Raw genomic sequence first — 27,562 nt, 5'->3', positions numbered from 1 at the left:
ACTTTCCACTATAGACAAAATATTGATCTTGTAGGCCCAAGGTGGGACAAAAAGACATGAATGCAACATGACCTCAACTAAGGCAATATAATCACTGGCAGCAGCATGTATGACTGCTGATGTCAATATCCAGGTTACTGACATTTATACAAAGCCAAGGTTTAATCCTGCCTTTGCATGACCTCTGAATTTAGCCCAATACGAAGAGCATTTCCTGCCATGAAAACTTATACACCAATATGTGAATATTCCTAGATTTTGTTTTGAAAGAGAGAGGGAGACCTGGTATTCTGTCCAATAAAATGATAACCTCTGAAAATCCTGTTGCCTCATTCTCTCCTCACCCAAAGTCATACTCACCTGGATACTTTTTCCTATAATCCTCCAAAGGCACTGGTGTCCTGGATACAACATCTCTGACAGCTTGCCGGAGCTTCCTCTGCTCTTTCCGGTATTTCTTAGTAGTACTCTGCTGCTTGAACTGTTTGTTTTTTAACTTGTTTTCAAGTTTTATCTTACTTGTTTTTAACAATTTTCGGAAGCTTGGAGCCTGTTTGGTATTTTTTCTCTGAAAACAATGAGGGTTAAGTTAGTTGACCTTTTAGTTCAATCTGTGGCACTCCATAGATATTTTTAATTCAAGAACATCAACGTTAAAACAAAATCTAAGTCATTACAAATTTTAAGTAGGAAAGATATTAAAACACTTAAGGATTTGTAGCAATAATAAGCTAATGCCATACAGGGAAGCAGAATTAGAATGGATGACATATACATCCCTAGCAACAATTAAACCACAACTTTCAACCATCCAGAGTCAATGGATGTGGATGAGGAAAGAGAGTCTAGAATTCTAGAGAATTTTGTAACAGATTATGCCATGATAATCAGATAATCTTTTATCTAAAAGACAGATAATCTTTTAGCTATTCACTCACACAGCAAACAAACAGATTCCAATATTAAGCCTGTCACTGCAATGACATTCCAGAATTACTATCCCCACGTCCTTGCATTTATTTCTTCAACCCCTTCATCTCATATTAGGACAAGACTTTATTTCAGAATTACCTAGCCAGGGAGATCTGCTCAGTTTTCCACTAGTTGGCAAAGTAAACTTTTGTAATTTCTAAGAGGTTTTTCCCACCGATTATGACATATTTATGTTGTGGCAATTGGGTTTTTGGGTCCGTTTGCATTAACCTTTAGTATGCTTCCTTTCACTACCTCATAAACTATAAGATACTTTGTTCTTCATTATTTATATAATGTCATTGTTATAAGTGGATTTGAGTAATTGAGAAGGGAAAAAAACTAAACCCTGGGGCTCAGGAAATCCACTAGTCTACTTGTCTGTGATGAGTGAAAAATTATGCCTGACGAGTGAAAACAATCCAGATGAGTAATGTACCAATACAGCTCAACAAGTAAAAATATTTTGTCTGACTGGTGAACAGAACCAGCGTTTCTTGACCCCTGACTACACCTTATGCATACTGTCTCTGTACCTTTCCAAAAAGTTATAACACTCATATCCCTTCAGAATCCCCATCATCCCCTCCCCATCCACTCCATTACATTATCTGCGTAAATTAATCACCCCCCCATTAAGTTTTTCACTCAGGGCTCAACCCTCCCAGGGCTGGGAGGAGAGCTGGTCTTGTGGTAGCAAGCAAGACTTGCCCCCCTAGCTAAGCAGGGTCTGCCCTGGTTGCATATGAATGGGAGACTTGATGTGTGAGCACTGCAAGATATTCCCCTCAGGGGATGGAGCCACTCTGGGAAGACAGAAGGTTCAAAGTTCCTTCCCTAGCTTCTCCAAGATAGGGCTGAGAGAGATTCCTGCCTGCAACCTTGGAGAAGCCGCTGCCAGTCTATGAAGACAATACTGAGCTCGATAGAGCAATGGTCTGACTCAGTATATGGCAGTTTCCTATGTTCCCTTTAGCTCGCAACTCCTCCGGAATGCAGGGTGTGTGTTCACATATTGGGCAGATTGACCCAAAGTCCCTGCAAGCTATCAAGAAGCACTTCACACACGATTCAGGTTTTTCACTGCGTGTCGGAGTGCAGCCCGATTTATATATGGTGTTTAAAAAAAATCCACTTTTTGCATTGGGTTTAGGGGATAACTTTGACTTCGCATTAAAGCCTCCCAGAAAACTCACGGTAAAGCCTGCTGTGTGGAGAATTCCCATGTCTTCAATATAAGCCACAACATACCTTACTTAATGCAAACGCCGGGGCTGACCACCCCACCGTACCTTGTCCTGCATAACCTTCTTAACACTCCCCACTCCATCTAATGTTAATCAAGCAATCACAGACAGCCATGTTAGTCTATTGTTGGTCCCATCAGACAAGATCCCAAAGCTCTAACCTGGTAATATCTTTCTTCGAATCAGCCAAACTTGCAAAGGATCCCAAACAAGGTTTGAACGATCCAGAATGCTTCATTAGGCTGAATGTTAGGGAATTGGGGGGGCGGGGGCGCCAGACATGGTGCAATCGCCCAAAATATCGGCGGCTCACAATCACTCTCACATCCATGATCAGATTAACCAACGTCTGTATCCCAAGTGAGGAAACGAGAAGTCTGCAGGGCTATCCCCCCAGGGCCACCCCCACTCGGGTTCGTTTTTCTTTTCTTAAAATCCAGCCTGAGGAAAGAGCTCGGAGGCTTCCATAAGACTCGGGTCATTTTGGTTGGTCCTAATAGGTTCCCACCGTGACGCTAAGTTAGGACTCCCTGCAAAAACAAAGCCCCGGCCCTCTTCCGCCCAGCCAGCCCACCCGCGTCCTCACCGGCTTCATGGTGTCGGAGGGGGGACCCCACCACTGGGCGCTCTGTACTCCACGGCAACCAACACGCCTCGAACACGCGAGGCCGCGGCGGAACGGCTCTCTTCGGAGGACTAGCGAGGCCGGAAGAGCAGCACTTTTTCGAAGTGTCGGTTTACCCACAGCGACCTCTGTTGCCCTGGAGGAGGAAAAAGCAGCGGCTGCGGCGGTGACTGACGCCACAGCTGCCTTCCACGAGAGTGAAGGGGGCGTTTCCTCCTCTCCACAGCACCTCGCAAGAGCTTCGCGGTCCTGACGCCGACCTTTCAAGTTGCACGGCTTCCCTGCCGCAGCCCTCTGTGGCGAGCGGTTTCCAGGATTTCCTTGAGAGCTATTGCTGGAGGAGTTTCCAATTTGCTGCAGTAAGGTAACTTGAAGGGAAAGCACTTTTTACGTGTATTCTTTCATCTCACTCACACTGCAAGACTGCCCAAGAAGACGTAATAACAAGGATTCGGAGCGTCTTATTTTAGGGACATGTTGGCAGGTATGTGTGGTGGGTTTGGTTCATCCATTCCCTGATCCAGGCCAGCTTTTGAATGGTGCTTTAGCAATAGCAATAGCACTTACATTTATATACCGCTTTATAGCCAGAGCTCTCTAAGCGGTTTACAATGATTTAGCATATTGCCCCCAACATTCTGGGTACTCATTTTACCGACCTCGGAAGGATGGAAGGCTGAGTCAACCTTGAGCCCCTTGGTCAGGATCAAACTTGTAACCTTCTGGTTACAGGGCGGCAGTTTTACCACTGCGCCACCAGGGGCTTTAGTTACTTTTCTTCGAGGTGAGGCTACCCACAGCCAGCCACAAGAGCCAAGAGCATGGGAAAGTAATCTGCATATCTGTTACATTAAATCTGTTACTATTCCCAATTCCACTCCACTGCCTTGTCCTTGCATTCCACCACTCTACCCCCTTGGATTCTGTTTAATTTACAGATACAATTTCTCCGGCTGCTACCTCACCCCGTGAGACTTTGCATTGCACATGTGAACTGCCTACAGCAGATATGGTGTTAAGTGTTCTGAAAGCTGCTTGGTGCCTCATTCCAGATGGTTGCTTCTCTGGTGGCTCACTTGATGCTCTGCCTATGAGTAATTAGCATAGGTGTGAGGGTTTACCCTAACTGAAGCACAACCAGATCCTACACAGCTCAAATTGGGCCAAGAGGTCCTAGGAGAACATGCCCTGCTGACCAGCTCTTTTGGGGTTAGGATTGCAGTTTCTGCATCAAGCCCAGATGCTAATAACCCTGGGATGAAGAGACAGTACCTTTGCTAATATCAATGTGGAGATTTTGAATAGACTGTTGCATAGGCCTGCTCACATTCAGCCGTCCTGCAGTTGTTGGCCTACAACTCCCATAATCCCTGTCTATTGGCCACTGTGGCTGGGGATTATGGGAGTTGCAGTCCAAAAACAGCTGGAGGGCAACAGAACAATATTGCCTTTACCATTACCGTGATCCAGACAAAATATTATGCTTTCTGCCAAGTTGTGTTGCTGGTTTCTTTGCCCTAGGTCTGTGCCATCATTACCAACAAAGAATGGTAGGGCACCTCTGTGCACTGTATGCTTCTGGTGTGGTGGCAGATCCTTTAAGGGAAGCCAAGCTTTGGACTGCTCTGCATGTGGCGAGAGAGATAAGGGATACTAATCCCAGAGCTCATTATACACTTCCCACCGTGTCCTGCATGCCATCCCAGCCCATAAGAACCACCACCCCACACCAGAAAAGGGTCACACTGCAAGAGGCTACCTCTGCATGGCTCCTGCACAAAAGGTGCAGCTTATTCAGGTTTGGTCCTAAAGCACGGCCATTCTAACCGCACAAGGCAATGTATGAGGTAACGTAAAATCTGGATTCTGCTCCTTTTCTGTCAAGACATTCCCTAGGACCATGGGCCAACTGTTTAGCTATTCTTCCTCAGTTTTAGAAAAACGTGTTTTATATAGATTTAGTCAACAGTAAGAAAGAGATATTGGAACTCAAGACTTAACTGACTTTTACTACCAAGAACTTGAATTTGGACCAAACTTCAAAATGTTCACCTCTTAGACGAACCAGTTTCCTATGTAGATATGGGCTTATGAATATCTCATGCTTCTGAAGCAAAAGTTCTTAGAAGTAACTGCATATATAGAAATTATCAGTTGTCTTTGACTTGACTGAGGAAAAGATTTCAAAAGCAATAACGACTCCATACGCATTCTGCTTACAAGTTTTATTTACATAGGAATTGTTACTAGTGGTCTTGCATGAAGGCTAAATCCCTTCTATTTACAATGTATATACATGTGTATACTTGAAAAGTAAGAAAACTGTACAAGAGAACCCAAACAGAGGACATACACTGGAACCAAGTAAGTAAATACATAAGAAAAATCAGACATTAAGATTCAAATTGTATGTTGTAAAGAGTATTTAAATGTAGTTTTAAATTTGATAGCAACATAAATATTACAACATACTGTAACTCAAATCTTTAAAACAGGTTCTGCAACTTCTGTGAACACTTGACAACTGAAGCAGTCTCACTCTTTTTTAAAATGCAATGATAAATTTGACTTCATTTCCACATACAGGGACCAGGTACAAAAAAGTAAATGCAATTTTATTTACATTAATACTATCAAAATGGATTTAGAAAGTAGCATTAGCTGCTCAGAGAGTTTAAGAGGTATTCTTTCCACCCCCTCCAGTTCAAAAGCCATTTTAAAATGTTTTAGGAGTGTGAAGTTGAAGAGCTTCCATATGTTACCTTTACAGTATGGTGTTAATATTATGAGAAAATTTAGACTGACAGTATGCATTTGGAGTATTCATTATTGTACACACCGCAGTTCAAAGCTATTTAATTCTGTATTTTAAAGTTTTAATATACAGGGACTCAAACTTTCAACATTAACATTCCTTAAAATGTGCAAAAGGACTTGCCACTAGCTTATTAATTATACTAGTGTTCATCATCAAGTATAGGTCACTTTGATTAGAAATCAACAACAATTCATCTGATTCTTGTGGAATATAATAATCTAATTTTCCTGTAAGCTAGCTGCCCACCCAGTACTTCAGAATGCAAAATTCCAGAAACCCATCAGTTGCTTACAGACACACAGTCTGCAGAGCCTGACCACTGCCACCTTTAGGCCAAAAGACCTTTTGCCAAAGACTTTGAGGCAAGACTGGGAGCAACTTCCTCAGTTCCAACCTACATACATTCGTTTAACTGAAGAGTGAACCTGCAGTTTAGAGAGGACCCTAGTAAAGCATAAATAAAGTCTCCTATTTTATCTGGCAAGCATGTATACCAAAAGAAACTTATTTGGTCCTAAGAATTTCACTGGTTAATTTTGGAGGTATGTGTACCAAAATGTTTGGTTCAGGTAGCAGTTTTTGGGCCTGACTTTAACATCTGCCCTCTTCCCCAAAGTGCCTTTGCGGTAATCATAAAAAAAAGGTATCCCTCAAAATTTTAAGTACCAACAAAAAGTTATTACAAATTTTTATTGCATTAAACTTTAAATATTAAATATGCATTAGCCATTTTCTCAGTTTCACAAGTTTTTATTACTTTGCTTCCTGTGAAAAGCAATCTTCCCACAAAAAGCTCTTTAATACTGGCAACAGGGTGAACCATTTCATCAAATTCCACCACTGCATTCAGTCAAATACTGTCTCTTCCTTAGGTCTCCCAAGCCGTTTCTCCTTAGTGGTTTTCATTGGGAAAATGTTTAGAATCCTTTAACAACCCAAGTGGTTTTTCTGTATCCCCATTAACTTTGAAGTTAACTTTTTAGTGCTGGACTATGATTCTTGTCTCCTTCTTTGCTATCCTTCATTAACGAGGCAAACACCTGTAAATCAGTTTAACATGGAGGTTAAAATCAGCCATAAGTTTTGGATGGTATAAATAAATAAAAATAAATAAATAAAAATAAAATAAAATAAAATAAATAAATCTAACAATTCATTAGCATTTATAAATAAAATTTTGTCTCAAGGGTTCTTGCATTCATCAGGAATCACTGATGGTCATTTCATTAGCCCTAACTTCTACTTCTTGTTCAAAAGCCGTGTCCCAAATATCAATTCCCAAATGCTTTATCGAAAAGGATAGGAATATACCAAAATACCCTGCTTATGAGAAACTACCAGTTTCAGAATAGCATAGATGGAGGCATCTCTTTCCAACTTCCAGCTCATCCACAATTTCAAATACAAGCAAACAAAATGCAGAATGACTATTTTAGCATGCTGAAATGTCCAATATAACAGACATTGTTTATAATACCCTAAATACTCTTGACAACTGTACAAAAGGCATCAACCTGAAGTTTTGAATATATCTGTTCAAAATATAGTATAGTTCAGCACTTCATTCTGGAGCTGGACACATTTTAGTACAAGAACTCCAACAAAAGTATAAATATATACTATAGGTATTTATTCCAAAGAGAAAAAAGGTGTTTTTAAATTTAGGAATACCCATCGTTCTGCAATAATTAGGTGGAGAAATGAAGTAGTGCTACCTCACCATCACCTTCTGTGGATTAAAGCCATGAAAGCCCAGCAGGTCCCCTACAGGCATGTGGGATTCTTCAAGAATTTCCATTCAAAAGATTACCCCATTTGCACAAATCCAGTCATGGTGGCTCACAGACCTCTCAAACCAAATCTGAACTGCTCATGCCTCTAACACTTTTAAGCAATTGCATGATGGATTTTCCTGGCCAGGAACCCTCAAAATCATCCACCCTGTTGCTCAGATACTGCACAGATTTTTATTTGTCAGATCCAGAAAACATTTTATTCCAAGCTCACTGAAAGGCCTAAGAAGAAAATGAACTTTATTATCACTGATTTTAAAAGATGCCAAGACATCTATGACAAATCACAATCTGACCTGTGATATTAATGACCGATCACCACCTTCTGACAATAACCTATCCAAACACTGCAGTCACTGTCAGAGGCTCTCATCTGAGTGACCCCCTGCCATTTGGGGTGAGACAGGTGGCAAAAGAAGGGCGCCAATTATCTTGGCTGTGGCATCCCATCTGTGGGACTTCCTCTCTGGGGAGGCTTGTTTGGCACCTACTCAGGGGCATAGTGACAATTCAACTGGGGAGATGACAAATGTACGCCTGCTGCCTCCCTCAGCCCCCGGGCATCCTCCCCGTGCACCCAGCTGGTGAACCAAGTGCTTGCCAGCTGGGAGAAAGTGTCCCAATGCCAGCCACACCCTGTGTCAGCATCAGAAGTATGCCCAGCACAGCAGGCGTGGGCAGCATTGAGGCACAGACGCATGGTCGGTCAGTCTCTTCAAGCCAGTGAATAAAGCACTTGCCCACAGGGAGAGACTGATGGGCCACATGTCCATGCCCCAATGCTGGTCATGCCCGCTGTGTCAGCTTCTGATGCTGACCCAGAAGGTGTGGTTGGCACATGTAGCACTGCCCGGTAGGCTTGAGCCTGAAACGACTCAGCCACATTTGGGGGGCGGCAAGGGTGGCTCCTTAAGGGAGGGGGAAGGTGCACTTACCCCTTCCACTGCTTTCCCCCCGCCGGCGCTCCGTTTTTACCAACACCCATGTAGTGGTAGTGTACCTCCCTGCCGCCCCTTCCCCCTTTTGTTGCCATACAACCGCCCTGAGCCTCAACCGCTCAACCACCCTGAGCCATTTTTGGAAGGATGGTATAGAAATCAAATCAAATAAAAAAATAATAAGTCGCTGGAAGTACTGGCTGCTCATGCGCATGCGCAGCCGGTACTTATGGCAACAAAAGGGGGAAGGGGCGGCAGGGAGGTATGCTGCCATCCCATGGGTATCAGTAAAAATGGAGCGCCGGCAGGGGGAATGCGGCAGGAGGGATAAGTGCACCCACCCCTGCCCTTAAAGGACCCGCTCCTGCCAAAACCTGAAACAGCCTTGGCTTCTGAAACATTTTGGAGGCCTCCGAAATCTTTCAGACTCAAGCCTACCGCCCGATGAAGGCAGGCTAGTGATGGGTGGGTGGGGCATCACAAAGATAGACAATTCAGTGAGGCCCATCCTCAAATCTTGCCCCAAGGCTACCGCCAACCTTTCTACCCCTCTGCACCTACTGTAATTCCAACACCAGGGTCCTTTTTATGTTCCTAGGCCTTTTAAATAGCAGCTGTTTTCCCATTCCCTCACCCCACAATCTGCTTCTCTTCCCTGTTCGGTTTTTATTATTGTTTCATTTTGATGCTGTGCTTACTGTTTTGTCTTTTTTAAAAAAAAAAAAAAGATGTGGGCCACCCTGAGTGCACTTGTGTGTTGAACAGCAAGACACAAATCTATTAAATAAAAAGTCAATTAAGGGGCTTTTATTTTAAGGAATGGATATTAGTTTTCCTTTTAATTGCCATATCACTGTATTCAGCTACTTACCTGAGCCCATTTTTTGTTACTATTCTGCATCTGAATAGATGCAATGCAAGTGAAGAGTTTCTCCGATGTGATGTCTTCAGGCAGCTTTGTCAGAAACTGTGCTATATGAATGAAGTCCATCTGCAGGAGGATATCTTCATATAATCTAAGAATTCCTAATCCAGTTCTGAACAAAAATTCTTCTCCATCTCTACAAAAGACATCCCAGACTCGACAGGCCAGATCAAGGGGTAGTGACTTGCTGTACAGAGTGAAGATCCTGAATTTTGAAATTATAAGCATCAGACACAGGAGCACAAAGGATATGTTCTCAACTTTCTCCAAGAGGGTTTGCACACCTCCAGTATCAGTGATTTTATTTAAAAGCCCAGAAATACACTGGAGCTGGGAAAAGAGTGCCAACACTTTTCAGTCTGTCTAGGCAAATTCAGGCCACTTCAGCTACAGTTTACATACAAGCTATATCTATTGCAACAGCCTACACATCTGTATACTTACATAACTCTTTTTGATTTCTTGTGTGTCATATAGAACCATTGTTCTATTCCTTTCAAAATGTCTAATATTAAATATCTTTCTATTTCACAAACACCTACCAAATACTTTGGGCACATCCCAGGGGGTAGGGAGGGGTTCCTTTAAGAGGAGGTAGGCAGGTCCTACCTGCCCCTCCTGCGAGCCTCTGCTGTCCCATCGCGGTGCTGTCCTCCATAAAGGTCCACCCTGAAAGTGGCAGCCCAGGTTGCTGTCTCATTTAAGGAGTGCGCAATGGGGGCAGGTAGGACCTGCCCAGCTCCTCTTAAGGGAACTTCTCGCCCGCACCGAAACGTTTTGGCTGCAGGGAGCCAAATCATTTCGGCGCCTCTTCAAAGAGGCGCCAAAATGATTCAAGCACATCCCTACCTATCATACTCTTGCTTTCCTTCACATCGAACTTTTGTCCTCACACTTGAATTTGTTTTGCCCCTTTATTATATGGACACCCACATCACAACTGGGCTAGGATTATTTTCCCAACTAGTCCGGAATACTCTCCCCTCAAACACACAAATGGTTGAGAAAGTCTAGAGAGCCTATTAGGATCTTTCTGTATTCTCAATCATCAGCTGAGCATTTCTCAATTTAGCATTAAGCAGCCATGTAGCAAAATGGAACTCATTTATAGTCTTTGACTTACCAATCTATCAAGTATATGTCTGGGGTAAGGTTGTATGATTTAAAGTGATGAAACAATTTGGGAAGGTTTTCCTCAAAAAACACTTCAAATGCTGCAAAATACTTTAGCATCTGTAAAGAAAAACATAAAAGCCTTAAGTATAGTCTAGTTCAGAAAAAAAGGTTCCACCACGAATACTGAAAGCCTTCAGGAAGACTATACACTAGTAAACAGAAAGCATTTTGGTTTACAGAGTAGAGTCTCATTTAAATGAGAAACCGTGGATGACCAATTATATGATAATTCCAGTAGAAATGCCTTTACCAACATAGTGCCCGCACTTCTCCAATGATAACATCCTTAGCTTAGATTTAGATTTAGCTAATGTTATAACATCCAGCACTCGTTAACCCTGCTCCCAGCTTCCCTTGTACTGTAGAATGATTTAATGCAGCCCTGCACAACACAAGGCCTTTTTTCTTGGCCCGCTGGGCCATTCCTGCTACTTGCCTCCCTCCCACCGCTTCCTTCCTGAGCCCTCCAAGGAGCTCGCTTTCTGTCCAGCTCCCGAGCCCCTGCTGTTGGGGCCAGGAGCTAACTGGAAATGAGGGTGCGAGTGTACTCTGAAGAAAATACAGGGCATTTGCATGCTCTGAATGAGGACACACATGCACCCTCTATCTCCTTCAGGGAGCATGCACACCCTCATTTCCAGGAATCTCCCAGCCCTGACAGCAGCCAAGGGGCTCTGGAGCAGGGCGCATACTTGATGCCCCTTGCCTTGCCTCCACTGGCCGCTCAGAAGAGGCGGAGCAAACACATGGAGGGAGGCAAGCAGGGCCAGGAGAGAGCCTGAATGGAAGCCCCCCCCCCCCACCGAGGGCGGTCTGGGGAGGAGGCCCGGTGCAGGCCAGTCTCCTCATGCAGGAACTGGCACACCTCGCCGAAGTACGTCTTGTCCTTGATGGTGTGCCTGTGCCCAGCAGGCAAGCACCACTTCAGTGCTGGAGGAGCGATGCTGGACCAGGCCAGAGCAGGCTGGAGGAAGGGTGGAGAGGACATATTGTGCCCACTGCACAAAGAGCCCCACAGATGCAGCCGCCACCACCACCACCACCACAGGGGAGCAGGGGAATATGTCACCGTTCATGGCGGCTGCTACAGCAGCAGCAAGGATGCCTCCGGAGGCTCTGCTGCTGCACCCAGCCACTGCACCAAATGGGCAACAGCAACCACCAGCCCAGCTGTCGCTGTCACAGCCTGAGCTCTGGTAACAGAGAGGGAGGACGGTGGATGGAGGGCAGAGCTGGAGTCAGAGCCAGTGGGCTGATCTATCCACTGCCTGAAAGAGCTCCCGTGAGGCTCACCAACTCACCCGGTAAGAACTTGCTGAGCCTGCCTCAGCCAGGGAGTGAGCAGGCTGATCCTGTCACCACCACTGCCCAAAAGATCTCCCTCACAGCTCTCCCTTGTACTGTTGGGCAGAACACTTCCACACTGAGGTTTTGGCAGCATTTGTTGGCTGAGCGGGGTTTCTTTTTAGGGTAGGGAGATTGTGTGTATGGGGGGGGTGTTAGTTAAAGACTTAAAAGAGGAATTTCATTGGCTCTTGCTGATCCTATTTGCTGAAATCTCTCCTTGATAAGCGCTTTCCCTATTTACTGATTGAGAAAAGCTTATTTTGGGGTAGGGAGATTTTGTTGGAGGGGGAAAGGGGAATGATTGTTTACAGCCCTACGGGGTAAGGCGTGGCAGTGGAGGGGGTAAACAGGCCCACCCTCCCCTAGGTATTAAAATTTATATTTTAAAAAATTAATTTATTTATTTTAAAAAATTAAAAGTAATTAATTAATTAATAACTTAATTTTTTTTAATTTTAAAAATGAGCTCGGTCCCCACATGCCAAGTAATGTTTGGTTTTGGCCCACTGGGGCATTTGAGTTGTGTACCCCTGTTTTAATGTTTAGACAAATGTTTTCTGAACATTTTCCCTAGTGAAGCAAAGGACTGTGGGGAGCTATTCAGAGTGTTTCCAGAAGAGGAATTAATACTAGTTTTTGTTATGTAATCCATCTCGAGTGTTTTCTGAACATTTCCATTTCTGAAATTAGAAAGGTAGAGTAAAAATCCCCTAATAAAGGAAGAAAGAAATCAAGTGTTATTGTTGAGAAAAACCACAGAGATTCAAATACTCCAGTAACGGTTAGTATGACTGCCTAGCCAATCTTCAGTAAAAACAGAAGTTACACTGACTAGACTAACAAGCCATTTAATTACCACTAAAATGTTCTAGTATAAGAACATGTTTTGAAACAGTTAACAGTACATTACAGCACTTCAGAATTGTACTTGCCATGCTGTGATCCACACGAAAAAAGGCCAGCTGGCATGGCTTGTTCAGAAGGTTTGCAAAGGCAATGAAAGCATCTGCCTCTTCCAGATTCAGAATGAGGACTGCAGCAATGAAGGACATTCCCTGGACCTTCAAAAACCAAAATCAGTGGCTGAATGTACCAAGTTAAAAAACAGCAACTCAGTTTTACATTAAGGCAAATATTTACAAGCTGCAATATATTTCTAAGAAGCTAGCATGTCACCAAATTATAGAAAACTACTGTAACAAAATGGAACAGTGGTACTTCCTGTGAAGGTCTCTTCTTGCTCACAGAGGGCACCACTGTGGGATTTCTCCTCCTACATGCTCCAGAGGCAGGACTTATTCAATTCAAAAGATAGCCTTTAAGAGATGGTGGTGGAGGAGAAATAGCCAACTACTGGCTGTTGAAAGCCAGCAGTAGAGGCCACTCAGATTATGAAGTTAGATTACTGTAGAGGCCATTCAGTAGAGGTCACTCAGATTACTTGCCATAGAAGCAAGTAAGACCAACTAAGTAATGTTAAGAGTCACAGAGCAGGTCCTTTTGCCCATGACACCCAGCCACCAATCAAGAGGGCATAAGTGCCCTCTATTACACCAGCAAGAAAAAAGCCTTCACAAATAGTACCAATGTTTCATTCTCTGCTGATGCAGGAGAGCAACCATTGTGGGAAATACCACAGCTAATATCTCAGGTGAGAAAGGTTGGCTCCAATGGGGAGCAAGAACCTGCTGAAGGACTCGTGGGCCAAATGCTGCTTGTGTCGAGGCATAAGAATCTAATTTGTAGTGTCTTGTGAATGTGGAGGGAGTCTTCCATGTAGCCGCTTGATGGATTTCAGGAAGAAGTACATGGGTGAGTTAAGTGGGGCTTAGTTTCAAGAACAGACGCACAGAACTGCAGCTGGAGACTCCCTATCTTATCTACAATATCTATGCAGTGTTGAAACTAAGCTGCCACTACTAGATGCAGCAGAGCATACTTTTCCCTCTTATTGGTTCAAAGGACCAGAGAATGGTACTGAGGCATTTGACTCAAAGTCTATGCAAAGTATCTCTTTATATGGAGCTATATAAATATAAAAATGTATGCAAGTTCTACATGTATATATTTTATTTTAAAAGTTACAACATTGTGTAGAAACTTACGTATCCTACATCAGGTCTGTAACATGTATATGCTCCCAGCACACTGTGCAAAAGATCATGATAAGGACCCCCCTAAAGTGGAAACAGCGGACAAAAGTTAATGTTAACTGAAGAAAGAAAATGAATTGTTTTAAATCCAGAGACACACCTCCATACACATACTTACCACTTATTGAACTCTTATCACCACCACGAGCCAATGTTATTTCACTTAGAATTTATAGGTATATGAATGCTAAATTTTGGAAGTAGCAATAATTCCTAAATACAAAACACTTGTTTATATGAATTAAATACCATCCCTCAACTACTGTCCTTTTATGAAAGGGACACACTAAATTCAATTCCAACAAAGTTAGGCACATAAAAAACAGGTTGCTCACCTGTAACTTTTGATCTGGTAGAGATTAGTCGAGATCCATAAAAATGGGTACTGCACCTGCACAGGACCCTCGCAGTAGAATGCCGCAGCTTGTCGAGGTGAGCAAGCCCCACCTCCAAGCCTACAGCATGCTATGTAAAGGCGGGCCAGGCACCATGTTTTTCAGTTCTTAGACAACCGCCGTGGAGGATTATCATCCAGAATTAGGTGAGTTCATCATCGGAGAATGGCATGCACATTCAGTACGCACATAGCGTAAAACTATTGCAGAGGGGTGTTTGGGAGGGTCTTATGGATGTCAACAGATCTTTACCAGATCAAAAGTTACAGGTGAGCAACCTGTTTATCTGGGTTACATTCCATAAGAATGGGTGTTTACTCAGCTCCCAATGGAGCAGGATGCAGTAGTAGATATTGAAACACCAGCTTCAAAACGCTTCTCCCAAAGTTTGCCTCGGCAGCAGAGCACACATCTACTATGGTGTAATGCTTGATGAAAGGTAACTCAGTGGACCAAGTTGCTGTTTTACAGAAATCCGTGAAGTTTACCCCTGATAAGTGTGCAGCTGATGAAGCATAGGCATGGGTAGAGCGGGCCTTGATTGCTTCAGGCGGCTGCACGTTCTGTGACTTGTAGGACAGAACAATAGGTTCAACTCGCCATCTAGACATTCTTTATCTGGAAATGCAGGAGCCTCTCTGAAGTCTTTAGTGCAGTCCACGTAATATAAAATGCACATAAGTGCATAGCATGTTTTAAAGGCATAGATGGGTCCCTGAAGAACATAGGGAGAATAATATCTTGGTTAAGGTGGAAGCTGGATACCACCTTGGGTTAAAAAAAATTGGTCCATACACATTAGCACTTTATCAGGATAGATCCTGGTGTATGGTGAAACAATTCACTAGACCATTTAGCCGTAGATATGGCAAGCAGGAAAGCAGTTTTCAAAGTCACTAGTTTGATGGATGCAGAACTCATTGGTTCAAATGGAGCCTCAGTTAAAGCTGAAAGGACCAAGGATATGCTCCACTATTCTAGAGAATGTGGAGAGTGGACAGGTGGATATAAGTTCATGAGGCCTTTCAGGAAAAACTTACTACCTGGGTGTGAAAGGAGAGTCTTCCCATCACAGCCTGGATGTTTTGAAGAGAGTGATACTAGATGTAGATACATTAGCCAACCCATGTGATTTTAGATCAGTCAAGTAGGAGTACATCTCTGATTTTAGTCTGCTTAGGTATAAAACCATGCATCCTGGTTTAAGACATGAATCGAAGCCACTTGCCAAGGTAATTAAGTCTGGAGAAAGACTTCCTTTGGTTAAGTAGGATCTTACTCAAAAGCCAATTTGCCATGCTGTTAGATGGAGAGTGAGAATGTCTGGATGCAGGGCATTGCTGTTGTCTAGTGTCAGGAGATCTATCTCCTGTGGCAGTCTTTGGTACTGGTTTCCCAACAGTTTGAGTACCTGTGGAAACCATGGCTGCCTTGGCCACTGGGTGGGGTTACCAGGATGCACAACATCAGAGCAGTCGTAAGTCGAGCAACCACTCGGCTGATCAAAGGCCACGGTGGAAACATATATGGGATCTTCTGTTGCCTTCCTGTTGGACTGGCGTCTCCCAGCAATCGAGGACCATGATCTCCCATGGAGTAAAAGCCAGTGCACTTTGTCTTCTGAGGTGGCAAACATATCTATAGTTGGTTTTATCCAACTCATGAAGAGTGGTGTAATATAATTTGTCTTGAGTTCCCACTCGTGCTGTTGTTGATGTGGGAAAACTCGACTTGGGTCCTCTGCTATCATGTTATCCAGGCCCTTTATGTGGATGGCTATCGAGTAGACCTGATGTCTGATACACCACAGAGACTGAGCTCTTGATGTCGACAGACTAGGTGACAAAGGGCGGTCGACATCTAGAGGGTCCTCTTGCCCTGGTTTCTCTGTAGACTGTCAAGTCTCCTTTCTCGACATTGAGCGGTGGCGGTCAGTCTCAATAGTGGATTCCAGTGGTAGGCTTTGTAGGCCAGATGGTGTTCTCTCCTTCATCAAGTCCACAGTCATTTATTTATTGAATTTATATACCGCCTAGTATTAAAATCTCTAGTCTTGACCGTTTTTGTTTGTGGAGACAATGAATGATCACCCAATCTCTACTGCTTTTCTTTAGACTTAAAATGCGTCTATGTTGAAGCCAGACATAGACCCAAAAGAGTTCTTGGACTTTTGAAAACAGTTTATGTCGAAGACTGTGGCAGTTTCGAGGAAGTAGGTTTAGGAGTTGATGCTGAAGTCGCAGGGTGGGGTTCGCCCGGTGTCAAAGGGCTTAACACCTCATCATAAATGGCAGCACAAAGCCGTAAAGCCCGATTCTTGGGTGTCTGCTTAGAAAAAGATACACATATCTTGCAAGCTGAGACATTGTGTTCCTCACCTAAGCAGATCAGACATAGATCGTGGTGGTCTTTTGAGGGAAGCTTGGCATTACAGCCCTCACAACTCTTAAAATTTTGTTTCTCCTCAGCCATTTCAGGGTTGTCCAAATCGTAGTCAAAGTCTGCTCCAAAGCTGAAATAACGCTGACGAAGTCCGGAATTAGTTTCCAAATCAATAGTCCAAAAATAACAGTTCTTGTTATTCTTTTTAATAGATGAACTCACAATAAACAACTTTACTGATGAGGAGCAACAGCCTGAGGACTGAACGCAATGGAGGTCAAAAAAGAACTGAAGAACATGGTGCCTGGCCCGCCTTTACATAGCATGCTGTAGGCAGGCCTTGTCGCCTCAACGAGCTGCAGCATTCTACCGCGAGGGTCCTGCGCACGCGCAATCCCCATTCTTATAGATCTCTACAGATCTCAATCCAGATCTGCAACTATGGCAGAAGTGCTGAATGTCCTAAAGGTAAGCATTCTTTGGCTTGGGTTTGCCAGCATTCCTATGGGAGAAGAAAGAGGAAAATTGCAGGGTTTTGTCTACTTGAAATGCCTCAGTTGCAGCAATCTCTTGTATCTTGGTGTATGTGTGTACATTGCATAAGTGTTCGAATTCCTACTGTACTTGCTCCAAACAAGTATAGGCCAGTGAGAGCTAGATCATGTCAATGCTCAAGAAATTCAGCAGTATCACCAATTGTGAATTGGGTCATTAGTCCCATACAGCTAAGCTGTGCAGTTAAAGGGCACTGATTTCACCACCTGTTCTCTGAACTAACATAATCCCAAACACTTTAGTGATGACAAAACTGAACTCTGAATTCACAACAGCTGTGATCGATGGGGCTCTCTTAAATGTGCAGAAGAGCTTAGCAAGGTTTTAGTTTCCTCCATCACTACAAACTGCTTCTAAAGGTACTCGTGTTTTAAAAAGTAGCCTGTGATTCAGTCAATTAAAACTGGTGATTAAGAAAAGTGGGGACGGGGCGAGGAGCGAGAGAGAAAGGAGAGCCACTGTACTAGGTACACAATTTTATTTTAGAAACTAGTTTTGGACATGGTGCACTAGTTTTCCCCTGTACTTACTAGGAAAATGAAATGCTGTTATATTAAGGAAAGCTACAGAGCAGTTTGGCAATTTAGTAGCAGTCATATTGTCTACCTTATTTTAAAGCACTTCAATGAAACAAAGCAGCCTAAGCCTGAACTTTTGTTTCTCAAACAAGAGCAGAAAATAACTTCGGAGTTTGTAAGCTCTAAGCTGTTTGTTTTTGGAATGTAAGTTAGCTAAGTAAACAATAGAAGGGGAATACCCAGACTCAAAAACTAAGTTTCAGTTTCTGCTTCAGCTAAACAAACTCACTCTATATTCCAGTCAGCTCTCTGTCTCAAGGTGCAGCTTCAGAAATGTCACTACTAAATTTACGATTTTTGGTTTTCACCAGGAGCAGAAGCAGACCACTGATTAGCCAAATTCACACGCACATGTATGTGTGCATATGTTTTAAAAATGGGCAGGGACCTGCTGCCTCTGAAAAACGCCATGCGCATTGATGGGGAGATACAGTTGAGTGATAACAAGGTGTGTATTTCTTACAGGGCATTGTGTATGTTAACATTACTGCCAGTGTACAGACTCCACAAACAAAAAAGGAGATGTATATAACTGTTCCCCCACCCACCACACTTAACACACGTAGAAGCTAATTCTTTCCCCTTCTCATGTATTTGAATGAGAAAAGTGGCTCTTTGCACACACATGCTCTTACTGAAGAAGGCAGCACAGATGTACAGGCAAACAGTTTATTTTATGCACTCAGAACCCCATCTTTAAAAATCTAACCTTCAAGGCAGGTTACAGAAGAATGTAGTACAAACTATAAAACCAATCAAAGTTAAACAAATAAAAGCAGAAAAGCATATCTAAAATCTAAGTTGAATTCAAATTAAAAGCCATCAAAGTGACTTAAGGAAATAAGAAGGGTTTCAAAGCCTCTCTAAAAGTTCAAGTTCTTAAAAAATTGTTCATAGGAGATGCAAAAAAAATATAATCTTTTAATACATATACAGATAAGCAAGTAGTGTTGCTCATACTAGCCTTTCTGCCAGAGTTTCTTTGTATTTGGATAGCCCTAGAATTAACTTGCAGAAACCCATTTTCCTGGTTGGCTGTGATATGTATAAAACAACCTCCAGCTTATTATCTTTGGCTGCAGTCATACACCAGCCCTCCAGAGAAAGAGGCATGGGTCCTGCAGAACTTGCTGCATATCCGCAATGAGGATGCAGCGAGGCTTACTGCCTGCTTTCCCTTTGATCCCTCCATAGCAAGAAGACTCAAACCAATCAAAGCTCAAACAAGATTCATCAGCCTAGTAAATACATTTCAGCTTACTAGCTGTTTAAAAAAAAAAAAAAAAACTTTAGAGACAAAGAACTAACTAATCCACTGCACTGTGGTCTATGTTGACAGAGCATTTAAAATGTTAACTCTGAAATGGGGTACTAAAGACCGCCCCCTCTAATAACCATACCAATCCTGATGCAGAGCTGGACACACAGTTCCCTGGATCATGACCGGTTACAGAATAAATTTATTTATTCCAAACAGCAACACAAGAGAAAATGATAGTGTGTATACAGGTTATACAACTGATTATTTTAAGTTAAATACCTATCAATGGAGCATTAAACCATGGCAGACTTTAAAAAACCTATGGAAAGAACTGACCTAATTTTTCAACACATTTATCTCCAAAATAATTCACAAATATTTTACCTTCTGAAAAATATAGAGGGATGGAAATGTGCGTGATATATCCAATTTTATTAACTCCAAACTAGCCTCCCGGTCAGCAACCGAAACTCCAGCATCTACAGAGATTATTAAAGCACGCAGAATTATAGAGATTTCTGTAGACTGATTTACCTAAGCATATAAGAGTATGTCAGTCTTACATGGGGGGGTGGGGGTGGTTTCCAGACACACACAGGACCATGGTTCATTTCATTTAACTGTGGTGAGTTTGTATGTCTGAACACACATCAGCCAACAATGGTTTGCTTCAGGCAGTCAAATCCTGGTCTGAACCCAAGGTGTAAAGATGATTTGTTTGCACAAACCATAGTATTGTGTGATGTCTGAACCCACAATCATGGTTTAAATCTTGATTTCAGTCGTTCCATCCTCACAGGGTTCTCACAGAGAGAGGCAAGCCTAGATCATGGGAGATGAGAAGGGCAGGACTCAAATGTACTACAGTATGGCAAAACAAATCAAGATTTGCTTACAGTCTGTAATGTAATCCAGGTTTGTTAAATATACCTCAGTTAATCATGATTCTGCATCATGTCTGAACCAACCATAGTTTTGACTGTTACTTCAGATCAATCATAAATGTGTTCTAAGAGAAAGATTAATTTATCAGAGAGCAAAAAAGAATTGAGGAGTGGACTGGAGTAACTATTTACTTCACATGTCTGTCACATTTCAGCTACCTATATCATTCAAGCTGACGTACTCTAGAATTCTTGTATCTACAAATAAGCCTTCACTAGTGTTTAGTGTACCACCACATAAAATTAAGATGGTTTTACAGTGATAAACAATTTTCGTATCTCAAAAGGACAAGATGTTCATCTTATGCTGAAGAAGAGCTTAGTGTTCAGCAGAAAGCATCAAAGAGGATTGTAAATCTGGCTTCTTAAGTGTGAAATTGTATCTCCTCGCTAGGCTACGAATAGAGGGTAAAGTTGTTGAAGAACTGGCTCTATTACACCTGCAACAGTAAGAGCTAGCTAGCAAAAGCAGGCTTAGTAGTTCAGTTCTTCTGTTTTTGGTATTTAAGACAAAATACATTGGACAAAATAGTTTTAGAATCTTACCGTATTTAAATGGGGCTTCGTAGAGTCACCCCTACCTAAACATTCTTGTACGGAATCTTCCACAGACACAAAGAGGTTCAAGAATGGACCTCTGAACACAGAGCTGAACCTTCAGAAACCTAACGCACAACAGCCTGCTCAGAACTGCACTGTTTCAAATGGCAAGTAAGGAATCATCTTTGATATTCCCCAATGTTAACTGCCTTCACATCGTGTACTAGCACATCAGGGAGAAGGCTAAGCTAAAGGCATTCTGCCCAACACACTAACTTTCCATGTGCAAGTATCAAATATGCACATAGGAACATAAGAAGCTGCCTTCTACTGTCAGACCATTGGTCCATCTAGCTCAGTATTATCTATATGGCCTTGCAGCGGCTTCTCCAAGGTTGTGGGCAGAGTCTCTGTCTTGGAGAACTAGAAACCTTCTGCATACAGATGCTCTTCCCAGAGTAGTCCTGTCCTCCAAGGGGAATATCTTACAGTGCTCACACATGTAATCTCCCATTCAAATGCAAACCAGGGCAGCTCCTGCTTAGCAAAGAGGACAAAACATGCTTGCCACCACCAGCTCTACTCCCCACTTCATCCTCTGTTAAGTGGTATGAAGTTCAGGGAGATGGCATTTCTGAACACGGCTCTTTCTAGTACAGCGCTTTTATGAACAGCAATTAGTATCATGCCAACGTACCTTCTATATCATTCTCAGCACCTGTCTCCCCAAAACTCTTCCATCGTTCCTTGGCTCTTGATAAGAAGATTTCATAGAGTTCTGCAAAACATACAAATTGTAGACAGAAGTTAGGTTTACAGAGAACATACTGAACACAGATCTACACAGAGTCCACAATGAGGTTGGCCTTTATATACACATGCTCCAGGAATAATAATGCACAATGGGTTGGGGTGGAGCGTTAGGAGGCGATAAATTGGTGCTTGTATTTACATACTCACAAAATTCTAGAATGTACCATATTGCACTGAATGTATGCAAACAGCAGATATAATGAATCACCACAATTTATATTATTCCAGCTGTTAGAGCAAACATTTTTACTTAAAGAAATGGAACTTCTTACCAAGTTCTCTCTTCATTAAAAACTAGGTCATAATTTACATATAAATATCAAAGTTCTTAAACAAAATCCTTGGGTCAGCAAATCTGCTATCCAACAAACTTTAGCTTTTTGACATCTCAGACTCTGACAACTTCATAAAGTTAGTTGTGGGTTTTGTTTATTTTTAAGAATGGCTCATTCAAAAAAGTGGTATTAAACACAATTTCTTCTTGCTTCTTAGAAGTAAAACAAGTGTTGTTTTTGTAGTGAAATTCTGTAGTATAAGTGTTCTCTCAACTGAAAGGAAATTCAATAAGGCAATTTATCTGTGTCACTGAAACCAAGCTGAAACTAGTTGAAGCATGCAGAGTTAGAGACCACCACTTTCCTTAGATCACGTTTGCATGCTATAACACATACCAGGAGTAATATTCAGTTCATTTCCTACAGCAAGGCTCCAAACTTTTCCACGAACACTTGGAGGTAACCCTTGCCACCACAATTCTCGAACTCTCCTTGTAGAACGCCTAAATGGGTGGGAGGGGAGGAGAGGAGTAGATATTTTGAGCGCCCAAGCATTCTAGTTTTAACAAAATAAGTTTATTTAGGAGCTAAAGTCTAGAGCTTGTCTCCTTGAAAAATACTGCCAACATCACAGTAGATGTACACTATCCACACAAATCCACCAGTTTATATTACAAACAGCTCTGCCTTGGGGTCTGAACTAGGCTTAAGTCTGGTGAAAATCTTATATGCTTCAAGAGGTAAACGAGTGGAGATTGCAGTGTTTATGAAACTGCCATAAGAGACTGATCCAGTTACTCAGTGTTGCTATCAGACTATTTGACTATACATTGGCTTGACTAGATCTAGGTTTCCACAATTACTTCTTGCAACAGGCTTCCTTTTGACACAATAATGTGGTTATGCACCCAGCTCAATCAAATGATAGTTGTATTGGCTTCAAGAGGTTTGGCCAGTGTCAGGCTCAACAGTATTAAAAACATTGCCCTTGAACTTCCTGATCATCCATCAAAGGCACCCCTGGTCTATTCTTTTCCTCTAACCCTGGAGAGTCTCTCTGGTCAACCAGAGCCATTGTTAAACTTTTGCCAGCTAGGTTTCCATGTGGTTAAAAAATACCTAGCATCTTCCCTTATGGAAGCAAAGGCACTTTGTGGAATTGATGGCTGAGCTTCCTATTAATCCTGACACAGCCTCATGGATTCCTAGAATACCATGCCTAGGAAAACTAGTAGCCCCTAGATTCTAGTAGCCCACTGTTCACAGGATATTTTTATTTTTAACAAAATGCTAACAAATACCTTCTGGTACTTTCTGAACAGTATTAATCGATGCCAGAGAAAGCAACTCTAAATCTAGACAGGCCCCAAAACATTCACAGAAAGGAAAACATGCACTGGAGGATGTAAGTCTGTATCAAGTACTCTGCACTTACATGCTCTCCCAGTTCGGCAGTATTTCATTGAGCCAAATCACCATAGCACTAGCAATACTCTCCTCTTGTTTGAAGCGCTCTTTCATTATCTTCTTCCTTCTGTGTGCTTCCTTAATTTCTGTTAAACCCAGAATTTCAAATGTTAAATGATTTTTAAAAGCATTTTATTCAGTATTTATTTTTTATTTATTTATTACATTTATAAACCGCCCCATCCAGAGGTTCTGGGCAGTAAAGCATTAGATAATTTATAGAGAATAGGTCCCAAAAATCTAAGTCATTTGCAAATCTCACATCTCACAGCTGCATAGATTATCTGCCAAAAGAAATGCTGGGTTGCTACTACAACCTCCCCTACCCTCCACATACACTAATTATACAGTAACTGTTTTTCCTCTTTCCCAGTAAGTCATAAATGTTTCCTAATTTTAATCTTACACACACAGATGTGAGAAGTGCTGGCTTGTTTCCCAAATGCCTGGAATTTCTTGTGCACTCACAGGATTTAGTATAGTGCTCTAATTTGCTAAATTTAGAGCACTCTACCTCTGAAAAAGCTATTGAAGAATAGCTTCATAATAGACTGCTTGAAGCCTTCAGAACATTGTAAGTCAGCTCACATTAAATGTTATTGAATGATTTAATTAAATCTCATAGAGCAGAGTCCTTTAATCATAGCTGATTTCAAGTATTTTTTAAGCTAGTGGTTTAGCAGCAGCAGATTTAAGTTTCTGATTCCAATTAAAGGAATCAGAAACTATCTGAGACAAGATAGATGTATTTTTAAACTGCATTAAAATGCATTTAACTGCATTCTTTCTCCCACAAATGAACACATTCACAACACTTGCAAAAACCTGCAGTCTGAAACACAAGTTCATATAGATCTATGGTGAAACATAATAGCTACAATCCTTTTTAGTCTTCAGTTCTGATCCCTAACCCCACCCCACAGGTGACAGTGTTACTTCATGGAAACTGCTGTGCACTCAGTCTTAGACCTGTTTCAAATGTGTAATTTGTACGTAGGTGGGACTTCAACATAGGGCTAGCCTGTACAACTTGTGACCCATCAAACCTAACCAGGCTCAGTAAACCTATTTCTGCTGTCTGGAACTGAAAACTGATACCCTCAAACATTTAACCTATCACAATACATGGCTGGTCGCAGTTATCATGGTTGCCATACCTGGCAACCTACATGTGGTCTTCATACTTTTTCCTATACAGAGTGCTAGCTGTGCGGTGGGGGTGGAGAATCAATCTTACTGAGCAGGCCCTCTTTAAGATAAATTGTCAACTAGCTAGCCAGCTATTAGAAGCAGGATTCAAAAATGACTTTTTTTAAAAAAAGAAGAAGAAGGATTCCTTTGAAAGATTATTCCACTGAAGTTCAAGAAATTTCTTTGCAAGGGTGTAATAAAGGTATGCATAGCATACACATAGTTATGGAATTTACAACTACCATAACTGGTTTGTCTTCACAGAGGAGTCCTGAAGCCATTCAGTATCCAGATATGCATTCAACGTACCAACTTTGGGCATTGTAGGGGGATGACAGGAAAGGAGGAGATGGAGCTTACCTCGACAGCCAGTCGAGTGCACCTGTGGCCGAGAGCTCCGTTTTCATTGTCCCCAACAGATGGCTTAGGCACGTGTGTGCCAGCATCAGGAAGGGAAGTCAGTCCCTGTAAGAAGGGACGATGGAGGAGGCAGAGTCACAAGCTTCGTGGTTCTTTTGGAGGTGGCCATACATTCTGCGACACATGCCAATAACCTGGCCAATAATGAGGGCCGGCAACAAGCGAGGGATAACTATTCTTGATTGAGCAGCCCTGTGAGCTAAGGCACAGCAGACCAAGGCAGGGAGGAGAAGAGAGTAGAGGTGATGCTAACCTCCCCTCTCCCCATGTTAGGGCTCTCCTGAAGGCCAATAATGAAATCAGATTACAGATTTCTGCCAGGAGTGTATTCCACAGCCCAGGAACAGCTACAGAGAAGGCCCACCTCTGAGTTGCCAGCAGACGTGTTGGTGGTAACTGAAGACGGACCTCCTCAGATGACCTTAACGTGCGGTGGGGATCGTGCAGAAGAAGGCTCTCTAAGGTAACCCGGACCTAAGTTGTTCAGAGCTTTAAAGGTAAGAACCAGCACTGTGTATTTTGCCTGGAAACATATCGGCAGCCTGTGCAACAGTTTCAAAACAGGCATAATATTGTCTCCCCGGGTTGCCCCAGAGACCAACCTGGCTGCCGCATTTTGAACTAACTGAAATTTCCGAACTACGTACAAAGGCAGCCCCAAGTAGAGTGCATTGCAATATGTTGAACTCTGAAGCCGAACCGGGGTGGGGGTGGGGGGATGGGAACAACAAGAGTGCCAAGGCGGTCCTAGGGCTCAAAAGGCATTCAGAAGCAAGCACACACATCCTTTGTAAGATATAGCCCTTCAGTCTGTAAACAAGTCTTGAGGACTGTGACACAACTGTTTCCAGCCTGAGGATAGAATTCAATAAATGCTATTCTAAGTTGCTGAAGATTAAGACAAAGCGTGCAACCAGATTTCTACATCCAGAGACTGCCTCATACCCAGTTCCAGAGAACAAAATACACTTGAAAAGTGCCATTTATGAATGACTCGTGTGGCTTTTCCTTACAAAAATACGAACAAGCAGGCTACTGCTTCGATTTTTTCTGACAGGATAAAAAACAGTGTTAATGAATGGCTGTACTTGACATCAGAGTCCCAAGTACAAACTGATGCATTAAGCAACTCTGAAAGTTAATGTTTTCAATTCCTCAGTTTCCTTTTCATTACACAGGAAAACAATGCAATGAAATGTTAAAGTTATAATAGTACTTTGAAAAAGGCTTGATTTTACCTCCACTTCCCTTTCTTTCATCTTTTTTAACATCTGCCAAAAACATCGCTCGGACACAAACACACACTCCCCGTCCCCCTCCATATATGTATTACACACAGAGAGAGAGACAATACTGCTTTAACACTGAGACTATCATACCTCTCTTTTTTGCTTCTGCGACCATTTCATCATATTCTTGTTTGTGACGTAAAGCCTCTTCTACAGATTTGGCAGGAAGATTCCTGAAAAAAATATGAGTACAGAGGTAGTTGAACAGATTAAACGTCTTCTTTCCTATGCAAATAGTGCTTGTACCACTCATATCTCAAACAAGTCTTCTGAGACCTACTGGCTATCATAGCTACAGAAGGAGAAATGGAAGCCTAACTTCTCAGATAGTACATAAGTTATAAACAAGGGAACTGGTGGACCAATACAAGTTACAGAATAATCAATTTACACTCAAACCATTCCAATTTGTTTCTCCGTACAATTTAAGTACCAAGAAGTTTCTAGCTGTTAACTTGAAAAGCCCTACGCAGTACAGCTTAGAACCAGGATAACTAAAATATCGTCTGCTTCCACATGAACCCCACATATTTAAGATTTTCTAGGAGGCTCTTCTCTGGGTGCTCCCACCTTCTGAGGTCATGCATATGGCAATTGGAGTGGCCACACCCCAACAGAGAACTCTCTTCCCAAGGACTTCATACTTTGCTAGGTATTTGTTTTAATTAAATGGGTTTAACTTTTGTTAGCTGCCTTGGAATCCTTCAAACTGAAATGGAGAATAAAAATAATTAACAAATCAGTATTAGCTTCATGCTGTTTAACCAGAGATGTGGGTTTACTGAAAACGTTTCTTGGATTTTCCAGAATAGCTCATAAGCAATCCAAGTGAAATTAATGGACAAGCTAGCCACAACTAACTTGTCCCACTGATTTCAATTAGAATACTCATAAATAGTTTAGTTTGGTTGTCAGCAACTATTTAGTAAAGTGCCTTCTATCAGCTTTGACTGATACGCCAGCTGCATCCATTTGAGATAAACGACCTCAGAACAGTGGTACATATGCTGGTAACCTCCAGACTGGATTGCTAAAATGCATTCTATATGAGGTTGCCCTTGGCTTTGGAATGTGCTCCCTACTGAAATAAGAGCCTCACCATCACTGACAACTTTTTAAAAGTCTTTAAAGACACATCTGTTCACCCAGGCTTTTAATTAAATATGTTTTCATAGTTTTAACATTAATTTTAAAATACTGTTTTAAAATTTTTTAATTGTAATGTTTTAACTTTTTCTGTTATTTATTTTGCTTTGTTGTAAACACCCAGAGACACAAGTTTTAGGTGGTACAAAAATGTTAAATAAAATAAATAAAATTTTGGAAAAATTCATAGAAAATTTCCACCAGTTTATTTAGAATTTACTGTATTCTTCAGTAGCATCTTCATCTACAAACTGCTTTCAATATGGAACATAGCTTGTGTATTGACACTAGTAACTTATGTATTGATGCTAA

General features: G+C 42.1%; 2 protein-coding genes across 3 annotated transcripts in view; both read right to left on the bottom strand.

The window, feature by feature from the left end:
• Positions 1-2,980, bottom strand: part of NOC3L (NOC3 like DNA replication regulator) — a 30,804-nt gene extending 27,824 nt beyond the window's left edge. The window contains exons 1-2 of the mRNA XM_053305935.1: positions 2,806-2,980; positions 361-568 (exon numbers count right to left, since the gene is read on the bottom strand). Coding sequence (XP_053161910.1) covers positions 361-568; positions 2,806-2,814 — 217 coding nt within the window. The 5' untranslated portion in view covers positions 2,815-2,980. The remainder of the gene's footprint in view (positions 1-360; positions 569-2,805) is intronic.
• Positions 2,981-5,054: 2,074 nt separating this feature from the next.
• The window catches only part of TBC1D12 (TBC1 domain family member 12), a 70,349-nt gene continuing 47,841 nt past the window's right edge, over positions 5,055-27,562 (bottom strand). For both annotated transcript variants that reach the window (XM_053308170.1, XM_053308169.1), the window contains 10 exons: positions 26,195-26,277; positions 23,173-23,290; positions 22,134-22,240; positions 21,347-21,427; positions 19,550-19,644; positions 13,947-14,018; positions 12,774-12,902; positions 10,442-10,551; positions 9,265-9,523; positions 5,055-6,702 (listed from right to left, as the gene is read on the bottom strand). In XM_053308170.1, the coding sequence (XP_053164145.1) occupies positions 6,634-6,702; positions 9,265-9,523; positions 10,442-10,551; positions 12,774-12,902; positions 13,947-14,018; positions 19,550-19,644; positions 21,347-21,427; positions 22,134-22,240; positions 23,173-23,290; positions 26,195-26,277 (1,123 nt within the window). In that variant the 3' untranslated portion in view covers positions 5,055-6,633. The remainder of the gene's footprint in view (positions 6,703-9,264; positions 9,524-10,441; positions 10,552-12,773; positions 12,903-13,946; positions 14,019-19,549; positions 19,645-21,346; positions 21,428-22,133; positions 22,241-23,172; positions 23,291-26,194; positions 26,278-27,562) is intronic.

The sequence above is a fragment of the Hemicordylus capensis genome, chromosome 3, assembly GCF_027244095.1.
Source record: "Hemicordylus capensis ecotype Gifberg chromosome 3, rHemCap1.1.pri, whole genome shotgun sequence".
NCBI lineage: Eukaryota > Metazoa > Chordata > Lepidosauria > Squamata > Cordylidae > Hemicordylus > Hemicordylus capensis.
Note: the sequence above shows the minus strand (reverse complement) of the source record. Positions and strands in the feature narration are given on the sequence as shown.